This window comes from Triturus cristatus, chromosome 10 (assembly GCF_964204655.1).
Source record: "Triturus cristatus chromosome 10, aTriCri1.1, whole genome shotgun sequence".
NCBI lineage: Eukaryota > Metazoa > Chordata > Amphibia > Caudata > Salamandridae > Triturus > Triturus cristatus.
The window spans coordinates 970824692-970837507 of record NC_140593.1 but is presented as its reverse complement, the minus strand read 5'-3'; the positions used below and the strand labels follow the sequence as shown (position 1 = coordinate 970837507).

General features: G+C 49.7%; 1 protein-coding gene across 2 annotated transcripts in view; it reads left to right on the top strand.

Annotated features, from left to right (window-relative positions):
• The window catches only part of LOC146796353 (CTD small phosphatase-like protein), a 332502-nt gene that overhangs the window by 179099 nt on the left and 140587 nt on the right, over window positions 1–12816 (top strand). For both annotated transcript variants that reach the window (XM_085628875.1, XM_085628874.1), the window contains exon 2: window positions 8790–8947. In XM_085628875.1, coding sequence (XP_085485001.1) covers window positions 8790–8947 — 158 coding nt within the window. The remainder of the gene's footprint in view (window positions 1–8789; window positions 8948–12816) is intronic.

Genomic DNA, 12816 nt, shown 5'->3' with positions numbered 1-12816 from the left:
GCCTGTCACCGCGACCGCCGTATGGGGGGAGCTCTCCACGGGGACTACATTTCCCAGGCCCCTCAGCGACCCGGAAGTACAAACCACGCACTTTGCGCGCCCGGAGGCGCTACTTAACTGAGCCCGCCCCCCGCGTCGCGGGATCGCGCGCGGGTCGGCGCCGGGAGAAGCCCGGGACAAGGGCGGGACCGTCTGTGGCCGTCCGGGGCCGGAAGAGGCCGGGCTGGGCCGCTCTTCTAAGCCTCGCTCTTTGGAACAGTTGTGAACCTACCCCCTTTGGCAAATGCCATTTTATTTATTATCAGTCAGTCCTTTGCTTTGTCTAGAGTGTGTTCCTTTTACCTTATATTGTTTGGATTTTAGATACTTGTGCTAGAGGTTCCTCATTGTTTTTCGCTGTTGGCTCATTGGAATCATGGGGAAGCACTCCAAACCTACAGTTAGTCGCCCTATGACTAGACAGCTAGCCAACTCCAATTCACAGATCCCCAGTCTTACAGCGATAGATAAGATGCTCCAGAAGACAATCGGGGCGGTGGCTACAGCCATCGAAAATACGGAAAAACGGTTGTCGATTACACCGGCATTCAATTTGGCCCCCCCGTCTGATGGATTGGCGGACTTCTCCTCATACCAGGTGGATCCTGATGCAATGTCTTCCATGTTGCCCTCATTCACACAACTACCGTGCGCTCAGGCACAAATAGACGAACCAGCTCTAGTGGAAGATGGGCCATCATCATCCTCCTTTGTTTCTATTGTGGCCCCCATAAAGCAGTCAAAGCCAAGGAAAAAAAAAAAAAAACTCAGAAAAAGGAGTGTTTTACCAGCCCCTCCTGTAGACAGCTCTCCCCTCTTGGCCCCGATCCACTACCCCCCTACTTCTATCCCTCCGACCTGGGTGACTACCTTATTAATTGACCTACAGTCACACATAGACCAGTCCCTAAACCATCTTTTAAAATCCCTGTCATCTAAAATTGACAGGTTGGTATCATTAGTTAATACCAAAGGGTTTGGGAAGAAGCAGCCAAACCAGGACTTAAAGTCTAACTTGGGCAGCACGGAGGGTGTCAGTACTCAAGCATCCCTTACCAATCCTACCCCCCAATCACAGCCACCTTTACCCCCGATCCAGTCGGTTACGGATCTAGGCCAGCCTTCTATGGTGCATTCAACTGCCCCCTCCCTTACTGCTGGTCCTCGTACGTCCCCGACTGTGCCCCGAGCCCCTATTGTCGTTCCATCACATGAGCAGCTAGCTAGCTGCAGGGATTTAGCTCCTCTGAATTCAGACAGGGATGGAACTTGCCTTTCTGGGGGGGGAACCGAGCCCTCAGGAGCCCGGATGATTCACATCTTCTAGTCCAGCTTCCCCCGGAGGCAGCACCTTATGTGATTGTGCTCACAGGAGTTCCACCGCTAATGAATGGAAGGGGGGAATCTTACTCTGAACTAAAAAATAAAGCCATTCACTGGCTGTCCAAAAATAGACCATTAAAGGGAGCAGGGAGAGGGGAGATTCTTCATGTTCGGAGGGTTAACTGGCTGGGGACCCGCTCAAAGGACATAGGGGGGGACTGTGTCCTGATTAACTTTAGGGACCCCAGAGTAGTAGGTCACATACTGGAGCAGGGAGGGCACCATAGAAGGGGAGCCATTGAGGCATCGCATTTGGGGTATTTTTATTCCATCCCCAATACTCTGGACCCAGTTGATTTACCTTACTTCCACCAGGCCCCACATAATTCTTACTTTAACATCCCGGTTGAAAACCGTTTTGGTGTGCTCAATGCGGTGGACTGACCACCACCTCTGAGTCCTAGTAAGGGAGGGTTTATGCCCCTGGGAGGGACCCAGGATGGGGATGTCTCTGATACGATGTTGGCTGTGTCCTCGGTGGCTCTTGGCACGGAGAGTGGCCCTGGGCCCCCCTCTCCCTCATTTCTGTCCCTCAGCGCCACAGTGGGTTGTTTAGTGTTGAACCCCCTCGTGCATTCTGCTTCCCACAGCCCCCCCTCTACCCCCCCTCCGGTTGACAGCCCTCCCCGAATACCTATTCGGAGACCTTTAGTTGGGTCTTGGAATGTGGCCGGTCTGGAGTCCAAACTCTCTGATCCTGAGTGGGGGGAGCTAATGGACAAATATGACATCTGCATATTCCAAGAAACCTGGCTACGGTCTACACCACGGAGGGTGGGTTATGCATCGTTTTCGGCCCCAGCAGTCCAGGGGACGAGAGGAAGACCTTCAGGGGGGCTAGTAGTATGGGTTGCAACACACCTGGGGTGCTCAGTAAAGTTACTGGATCCAAAGTCCCCTGACATCCTATGCCTGCTACTCACTTTCCCTGCTAGCTACTCGCTAGTAGTAATAAATGTGTACTTGCGCCCCCAGCCGGTTCAGTTGGGTCTGTCGATCCTGGGCGCCCTGGAAGATGTTTTACATTCTCTTCCACCTGCGTCCCATAAACTAATTGGCGCAGATCTCAATTGCCACTTCGAACCCCTCCTTGGGATCCCCTCCCCCACCTGTGATGAGGATGAAACCTATCTTATCCCAGACCTTATCTCCTATCCGGCCAAACGCCTTTCCCCTCTAGCCCTTGAGATTAATAGGCTCACCATTGCACACTCCTTGCGGGCCTGCAATGGTAGACTCTGCCCGGACGTGCCGGGGTCTTTCACCTTTAACAGAGCTGGGAGCTGTTCGACCATCGACTATGTTTTGGTGAACGTGGAATTTTGGGGCCACTTGGCCGCCTTTTCTATTATTCCACGGGTCGATAGCGATCACAACCTACTGTCTCTGGAATTGATTAACAAGTTAGGTGGTAGTGAATTCTCTAGGCCCCATTCTCCATTACATAGTGAGAATCTGGTTCTAGTGGCAGGTGGCAGACGGATCAGGTGGGAAAGGGTAGCGTCTGATGACCTAAAGCTTGCTGAGGTATATAGCACTGTGATCCGCTCCTTGGAAGCAGTCTCCCACCTCCTGAGTCCTGCCGGGGACATCCCGCAGTCCCGCCTTTTCGATCTCCAGACCATCCACAAGGATCTCCTTGGCAGTTTGGCTAGCTTCTTCTACAACCCTACTGTCTCAAAACCAAGGCCTTCTAGGCCCGAGCACTGGTTCAATGGTACCTGTAGGCAGGCTAAGTCTGCCCTGTTAAAAGAAGTAAAGGAGGGTACCCCGTCTAGTATCCGGGCGGCTAGGGCCACCTATAAAAACCTGATCAAGGAAGCAAAAGCCGAGTGGGAGGATCTAAGGTGGCAAAATTTACTCCAAGCTTTAGTAGACCGTGACTCGAGGGCGTTTTGGAACATTGTCCGGACGGGCACGGTTGCCAGTACCCCAGCAATTATTCCTAATCTCAGCGAGGAGGTCTGGCTCGCCCATTTCCAACCCCTCTTCTCGGCCAGTAACCCCCCGGGTGGCACCGATGCAGGCTTGTCACAGACTGATATTGCAACGGACCTGTTGTGTCAGGAACAAATTGAGACTAGTCTCTTTTCTATCCCAGAAATAGAATTGGCCCTCAATTCCCTATCAGTAGGGAAAGCTCCGGGGCTTGATAAGATCCCCGGTGATCTCTACAGAAGTGATGTAAAAATCTGGGCCCCTTATATATGTGTATATTTTAATGCTATTTTGCAGGGCCTTAGAATCCCGGACACCTGGCTGGGTGCAGAAATTATACCCATCCACAAAAAATCTTCCCCACTGGATCCAGCCAACTACCGCCCCATAAGCCTGATTGATGTTTTACAGAAGCTGTTCGCCCGAGTCCTCTTATCCAGACTGCAGTTCTGGATGGAGGATCAACAAATTTTAACCTCCCTCCAGGCGGGGTTCCGAGCCAAGGTTTCTACTATTGATCAACTATTTAGATTACTCTTGATTTATTGGAAAACAGTCAGCATGGGTGCTGGTAATTTGTATCTGATCTTTGTGGACCTCCGGTCCGCTTTTGATATGGTGCAAAGGGAAAAACTCTGGGCCCTCTTGCTAGAGATGGGTGCCCCCCCCTATCTTTGCCATTTATTCAAACGCCTCCACTTAGGCACCTATGCAAGGGTGAGATATGGGAGATGCGGGGAAATCTCTGGGCCATTTCCGGTAGAGAAGGGTGTGAGGCAGGGCTGTGTCCTGGCCCCCACCCTTTTCTCCCTTTTCATCAATGGGCTGATCGAGTATCTACTGCGCTCCGCTAACCTGGACTCCCCTGTACTGGCGGGGCGTAAGGTCCCGGCCCTAATGTTCGCTGATGATACGCTCCTGTTATCCCAATCTTACATGGGCATCCAGCGTACATTAGAGGCCTTTTGCTCCTTTTGTAAACTCAGGGATCTGGAACTGAACCTTTCGAAGACCAAATTTATGGTTTTCGGTTCTAATTCATTTAATTGCCCCCATCCTAAACTGGGAGAGGTTGAGTTGGATAGGGTTGCCACGTTTGAGTATTTGGGGGTGACCCTTAATGATAAAATGAATTGGGGGTCCCATTTGGCGAAGGCAAATTTGAGATTAGCCCAATCAGTGGGGGGAATCCTGAAGGTGTTTAATAACTCCTCTTTTAAACCTTTGGGCCCCCCTATGGAAATCTATAAATCCCAAGCCAGAGGAGGAGCACTTTATGGTGCTGAATTATGGGGATATTCCACCCCCGCTTCCCTCTCATCTATTGAGAATTCTTTTATCAGGAGATTGTTGAAACTACCTGTCAGCACCCCATTAATTCCTCTGAGATGGGATCTGGGTCTGGTTCCCATAGAAGAGATTGCCCGGAACCGTCCTCTTCAGTTCTGGAGGCGTCTCTGGTCAACGCCCGAGTTGGTAAGCTACAGGTACGATCTTGGTGACATTATGGCAAGGGGAAAATCGGATAAGATCCCTTGGCTTGCCTACATAAAGAACCTTTGTAACCTAATTGGGATGAGGAATTTATGGTCCGCCCCGGAAGCGACCTGCCGTACACTCTCGAAGAATTCATTGCGGGAGGTTTTGAAATCTTATAGGAAGGGTATCCTATTCCATTCCTCCCTGGTTAGGCTTACTGACACCTTTCTGGACATTAAGTGTAGTCCCCAGTTTGAAGTTTTCCTGGACGTTATCCAACCACCTTTGGCAAAGAAACTTTACATCCAGTTTAGACACGGTTCGCTTCCGTTGAGAGATCTCACTCACAGATGGTGCAATGTTGTAGATCCCGTTAGCTCGTGTCCCCTATGTTCTGCTATCTGTGAAACAGAGCTACATGTTGTTCTATTTTGCCCTTTATATACTATTGCAAGAAAAAAGTGGATTATCCAGTTATGTAAGTCTAGGGGTCTCAGGGACTACAAGGAGGTGTTCAGAATTCTGAAATATGATACCACCCCTTTGATAGTGTTTGTAATGGCTAAATTCCTTCTCTCAATGTGGTTTGCAAGGTCCAAATTTTTGTCTTCTGTCACTCATCTCTCTGATTCAGTATTATCTATATCACCATCATAGTACTTTGAGGTATAATGTGTATATCCTTGGCCCTGGATTAATTTTAACATTTTTCTTTTCGTGGAAAAGATTACGTTTTTAACTGCGTATGTTCTATGGAAATTGTTTTAATGTTCTAACGGATTACACTCATCACAATGCTATTTAATCATGTTTTAAATGTATATATGTATTTATGTCTTTTTATGGTATTTTACCGAAATAAAAGCTTTGACTGACTGGCCTTGTGACTTAGTCCAAGACTGGGAAAAGGTGACTGGCAGACTCAATAGGCAGACACTGTGCGTGTTTGATTGTTAATATGAGTCCCTGCCGTAGGCGGGTTGGCTAAAGATCTTCAGATGAGAAGTGCTACCTTTTTTAATATGCTTAGAGTCTCTGCATAGACTCTCTGAATGAGATACTGGGATTGACTTCACCTCTGAGAGCTACTTTGAGGGTACTGGCGAGCTACCAGTAGCTCCCGAGCTACTCGTTGGAGACCCCTGAACTAGGACTTACCAAGCCTTGGCAAGCGGAACCCACGAAGAATGGAGGATTTGCTTCTGGTGCAGACCAGGAAGGTCTGGGGTGCTTCTCTTTTACAGAGGAACAGGAGCCAGTCTGGAGCAGCCAAACCAGCAGTGGAAAATTGAAGGTCTGTCATCGCAAAGGTTACTAGCCAACGGGCAAGCAACCGGACAGACGCGGCAAGCAGGAAAATGCAGAAGGGCCCCACGCAGGACTCGTGGAGTGTGGGGGGCCGATCTTCGGTGCAGATGGTGCTTGGGGTTGGGGCTTCTCAATCCCCGGTGCACAACCTCGAGGGTGCCTCAGAAGCTGCGCTGGAAGATACTCGCCACTTTTCCCAGGTAGCCGGTCCCACGTCTCTCGTCGCCTCCACGGATCTCAGCTCGGCTGTGGATGTGGATTAGGGTCGGAGAAGTCTGGAAGTCAAGGCTCTGGTCAGGCTCTGCAGTCGGTCCCTCGTAGAACTTCAGCAAAGCAAAGGGTAAGTCTCTTGATGGTGCCTGTTCGCACAGGGTGGCCACTCCTTGGCCACAAGGGAGATTCTTCAGTCTTCTTCTTTCGTCGAATGTCGAAGGTCCAGAGTTTCTGTTCAAGTTGCAGGTTCAGGATAATCTAATTTGGCAGGGCTCAGCTACCTCCTGATTTACTGGGCTAGTGGGCTGGGCTACCTGCAAGGTCCCTCCTATGGGTGGGACCAGGAAGGGGAGTGGCTACACCCCCTTTCCTTTGTCCAGTTTCGCGCCAGAGCTGGGGCTGGAGTGCCCCAGCACCGGTTTGAACTGGACTATGCATGGAGCACCTTGTGTGCCCCAGGCATGTCTCATTCCTTTCAGCCCTCCCTGCCCCAATACACTAAAGTCTGTCTGGGGAGGTGCTGGCACCTCCCCAAGCAGGAAACCTATTGTCCAGGCCTCCCTGGCTGGGAGGGCTCCCAGCAGCAGGAGGTCAGACTCGTGTCTGTGGCAGCAGCATCCATTTTGTGATGCTGAGGCTTTGGTGAGAGTTAAACAGCAAAGTAGGATTTTAACATGTCTCTCCCTCTAGAAGGGAGGAATAATATCCTCATCACCAGAAATGGTATGGGGGTATTATTCCAAAGTGTTAGACACCTTACACAACATGTTTTGATAAAGCCAAACCATAGTTACCATAACCGTTTAAGATTATAAGGTACTTTAAGAGTATGTGGTAGGCTATATCATAGAACAGCTATAAGGACATGGTTCCGAAAGCTGCAGACAGGCTCAGCTCATGCTAGAGCACCATCTCACATGTTACCAAGCACTCTGCCTCCAGGATTGTTAAGGCCTGCCATAGGAGTGGCTGATAGGTACACATGTGTCTATATATAAGGGTAGATATAGGTATACTATATCTAAGCAAGGGGTGATTACACGACCTTGCCCCAGCTGAGTGATCAGCCAGTTGTGTCTGATTGGAAGGCCAGACCAGGGGTGGCATAATACATGCTGCAGCCCCTGGGAGGCCTAGGGTACACCTATGCCCTGGGTACCTAGGGTACACTGTACAGGGTCCAATAAGGTGATCCTTACCAATTGGTTATGTACCTAGGGTACATGGAGTCCATTTTAAAGAGAGAGCAGACAGCCGGAGACCCTGAATGGCAGGATCTCAGGCCAACTAAGTCGAAAAACCAGCTAGACACTAGGCAAAAAGTTGGGGGTAACCATAGTCAGATATCCACCTTCCTACACAACCCCCCCCCCCCAAACGAAAGGAGATAAGGCTGTCCTTGACAAGGTAAGCCTCTATTGCCTAAGTGGCCATATAAGGAAGAACCAGCAAAAAGTTGGGGGTAACCATAGTCAGATATCCACCTTCCTACAGTATAGGCAAATAATTACAAAGTAATAGCCTTTGAAATCCATACATCTCCTCAAAAGCACTGGTTTCCTGTCGGGAGCAGAGGCGCTGTTTAAGGGTGTTGGCCTTTAGGGCAAGAAAACATGAACAATTTACTGATATTGTGTATGTATGTGTGTGTGTGAGTTGTGAGCTACGTGTACGATTTTTTTCTCTTGTTTGACTAAAAATGACACGCGAGCGAGGACATTCCTGGAAAGGAGTTGTTATCTAACCGAAAATTTACAGATTTCTGAGAGGCATTTAAAAAACACGAACATTTTCATATGGGAGCTGAGCCGATTTCTGCTTTGTTCTTTGAACACCACTGATTTCTTTAAACCAGCAGTCCCTTCCACGATTGTTTAGAAACTCAAATATTCGTAGCAGATCAATAAAGTGTACATATACATCAAAAAAGCAACATTTTAAACGCTCTATAACTGAGAAGGACTTTGGAATTGGGGGCTAAAATATAGGTTGGAGTCCTTAGCTTGAGTTATGGTTTCAGCGCAATTACAGCACACAGAATCTAGTATGGCCACAATTGAAGCACTGGTATGTGCCAACAAAAAGCGAGCATGCATTAGGAGCAAACAAGAGAGTGATATGCTGGATTGTAGCTTATGTAAGTCTTTAAGAAATAAAATTACATTTTGAAAAGCTCCAACACGAACATAAAAATGAAAATTCAATTTTTTGCATATTTTGTGTTTGTGCATTATTTTAAGGTTGAAATTGTAGAAGTTGCTTAGGCAGGGGGTCCTGGGCCCCCAGTAGTGATTCTGTTGGGGGTCCACAAAAGTCCAAAGATTAAGAACTGCTGGACACTATCGCTTAAGTCCAGCAATAGAGAGTGAAGATTCACTGACTTGCTGCATGCAACTAAATTGCTGTATTGTTTTTCTTTTTTTTTGCAGTTTCTCAATGTAATATAAGCTTGAAGAAGCAGAGGCATCGAAGCATCTTTGGTTCCTTGTTCTGCTGTTTTCGCAGCTACAATGTGGAACCGCCATCCTCGAATAACAACACCAGTCCGCTCCCTCCACTGGTGGAGGAGAATGGGGGCATTCAGAAGGTGAGAAATGCCGAGTTTTGTTTGTGCTCTCAATGCTTTTCTTTGATGAAATATTACTTGGAGAGATATAGCATGTACAATACTGTATCCGAAATGTTATTGGGAAATATCTCTTTGAATTCCCTTTGTTAAGGCAGAATGGATATGCTTAGACCATGCCTTGTCACTCATTATTCCATTGAAGAATTATATTTTCTTAAAGCGAAGATGCATTTCCCAATACATTTGGAATCTGCCCATGGTGTAGTACTTGTGCTCAGTTTGGGTGTCAGCAAGTCCCATCATCAATTAGTGGCTGCTTTGCACAGTTGCTCACATTAAAGAGGATGGGACGCGGTAGCAGCAACACTACCCTCTGTATATGATCAAATGCCTGGTGATGATTAGCTGCTTAACGGTCCCCTTGCACAATCATTTTTTTTAATGCCAGTTGTGATCAAGAGTTGTAATTTAGTATGTTCGTTTTAAAATTGTGAGTTTAGTTTAACCTCATTTAAGGGTTTTAAAATCCTGGTAATTATAACATCTGTACTCAAATTACACAAAGAAGACTAATTGTTCCAAAATGACTAGTTATAGCAGGGGTCTCCAACGTTTTCCGAATTGAGAGCTACTTCAGCTCAAGGAAAGTCCTGTTGAGCTACTAGCAAATTTTATCACTGTAAAATATTGACAGCACATGTAAACATTACACTATGACCACCCTAAGCAGGATTATCATAGTGCCACCCAAGTATTCCAGGTGATAGTACCAGAAGAAATGCTAGGGAAACATTTATCAATATTAAATGCCCCCACCTGACTGATAAAGTAACATTTAAATCTTCACATGCCTTGTGGCACAAAGGACATAACCACCGCAATAGGTCTCCTCAATTCAGCTTGACTTATCTTTCAATTTCAACTTTAAATGTGTTTTGGAATTGCAACCTTTTGTCTCCGCCAGCATATCAATTTCTGAAAATACACAGATTTTTCTATCACCACTTTCCATTTTGGGCAAACAAACTACATTTTCGTGAGGAAAACCCTTGTTTGAAAAAAATGCCTTTAAAATACACGTTTTCATTTTTAGGAAATACATAGTACCCAAACATCAGCAAGTCATTTTAAACGGGCACTCACCTGTACAAATGCCTCACATGGACACACTGCTTCAAATGCTCAGGTATTAGTCATAATCCATGGCACCATAGCACCAAGGACGACTGTATAATGCCAATAATGCCCACCAGTATAAATTGTGTCAAGTCTGGACACCATAAAGACCAGGATGGCCACCGTATTATTAGTCATGGTCATTATTATGCAAGAGGCAGCCAAAATTATATCAGGGGCACCTAAATATAGTGCAGTCATGCTCTTAATATGTCACTGATGGCTGACGGTATACTATAACTAGACAACGAATACCCAAAATAGTAAAGGATGGCCATAATTATGTCATTGGCACTATTATGCCATGAACTGACACTTGTGCCACAGACAAAACCCATATGATGGGGGCTAGCATACCCATTTGGTAGTCCTTGATACCAGGTGTATCTTACAGGAAGCAACAGTGTTTATAATGGACGCACACATAGATAAATGCAGATGAGGCTCTTCATTTTCTCTGCTCAGGATCATAGCTTTCCTCAACCCTTGGCTGCTCATGCACCCAACTGAAACATTTTCACTCTGACTCCTGCAGTCCCACACTTTAGTGGGTCAGCACTGATTACTGCTCAGGCTACCACTGCCACTCTTCATTTATGGCCCACTGTTCACACACATGGTGAAATTGATAAAGCAGGGGACTACCACATGGCCAATCACCTTGTGACTTAGTGTGTCTCCTGGGTCCACTCGTTCTCTCCCATCTGGCCTCACGTCTCCCCCCCGCCGTCGCCTGTCACCGCGACCGCCGTGTGGGGGGAGCTCTCCACGGGGACTACATTTCCCAGGCCCCTCAGCGACCCGGAAGTACAAACCACGCACTTTGCGCGCCCGGAGGCGCTACTTAACTGAGCCCGCCCCCGGCAGAGCGGGGGCTGTTCCTGGCAATCACTAGCGGATCTCTGCTGCTCACCTGTGTGGCCTCGTGTGTCTCCTGGGTCCACTCGTTCTCTCCCATCTGGCCTCACGTCTCCCCCCCGCCGTCGCCTGTCACCGCGACCGCCGTGTGGGGGGAGCTCTCCACGGGGACTACATTTCCCAGGCCCCTCAGCGACCCGGAAGTACAAACCACGCACTTTGCGCGCCCGGAGGCGCTACTTAACTGAGCCCGCCCCCGGCAGAGCGGGGGCTGTTCCTGGCAATCACTAGCGGATCTCTGCTGCTCACCTGTGTGGCCTCGTGTGTCTCCTGGGTCCACTCGTTCTCTCCCATCTGGCCTCACGTCTCCCCCCCGCCGTCGCCTGTCACCGCGACCGCCGTGTGGGGGGAGCTCTCCACGGGGACTACATTTCCCAGGCCCCTCAGCGACCCGGAAGTACAAACCACGCACTTTGCGCGCCCGGAGGCGCTACTTAACTGAGCCCGCCCCCGGCAGAGCGGGGGCTGTTCCTGGCAATCACTAGCGGATCTCTGCTGCTCACCTGTGTGGCCTCGTGTGTCTCCTGGGTCCACTCGTTCTCTCCCATCTGGCCTCACGTCTCCCCCCCGCCGTCGCCTGTCACCGCGACCGCCGTGTGGGGGGAGCTCTCCACGGGGACTACATTTCCCAGGCCCCTCAGCGACCCGGAAGTACAAACCACGCACTTTGCGCGCCCGGAGGCGCTACTTAACTGAGCCCGCCCCCGGCAGAGCGGGGGCTGTTCCTGGCAATCACTAGCGGATCTCTGCTGCTCACCTGTGTGGCCTCGTGTGTCTCCTGGGTCCACTCGTTCTCTCCCATCTGGCCTCACGTCTCCCCCCCGCCGTCGCCTGTCACCGCGACCGCCGTGTGGGGGGAGCTCTCCACGGGGACTACATTTCCCAGGCCCCTCAGCGACCCGGAAGTACAAACCACGCACTTTGCGCGCCCGGAGGCGCTACTTAACTGAGCCCGCACCCGGCAGAGCGGGGGCTGTTCCTGGCAATCACTAGCGGATCTCTGCTGCTCACCTGTGTGGCCTCGTGTGTCTCCTGGGTCCACTCGTTCTCTCCCATCTGGCCTCACGTCTCCCCCCCGCCGTCGCCTGTCACCGCGACCGCCGTGTGGGGGGAGCTCTCCACGGGGACTACATTTCCCAGGCCCCTCAGCGACCCGGAAGTACAAACCACGCACTTTGCGCGCCCGGAGGCGCTACTTAACTGAGCCCGCCCCCCGCGTCGCGGGATCGCGCGCGGGTCGGCGCCGGGAGAAGCCCGGGACAAGGGCGGGACCGTCTGTGGCCGTCCGAGGCCGGGCTGGGCCGCTCTTCTAAGCCTCGCTCTTTGGAACAGTTGTGAACCTACCCCCTTTGGCTAATGCCATTTTATTTATTATCAGTCAGTCCTTTGCTTTGTCTAGAGTGTGTTCCTTTTACCTTATATTGTTTGGATTTTAGATACTTGTGCTAGAGGTTCCTCATTGTTTTTCGCTGTTGGCTCATTGGAATCATGGGGAAGCACTCCAAACCTACAGTTAGTCGCCCTATGACTAGACAGCTAGCCAACTCCAATTCACAGATCCCCAGTCTTACAGCGATAGATAAGATGCTCCAGAAGACAATCGGGGCGGTGGCTACAGCCATCGAAAATACGGAAAAACGGTTGTCGATTACACCGGCATTCAATTTGGCCCCCCCGTCTGATGGATTGGCGGACTTCTCCTCATACCAGGTGGATCCTGATGCAATGTCTTCCATGTTGCCCTCATTCACACAACTACCGTGCGCTCAGGCACAAATAGACGAACCAGCTCT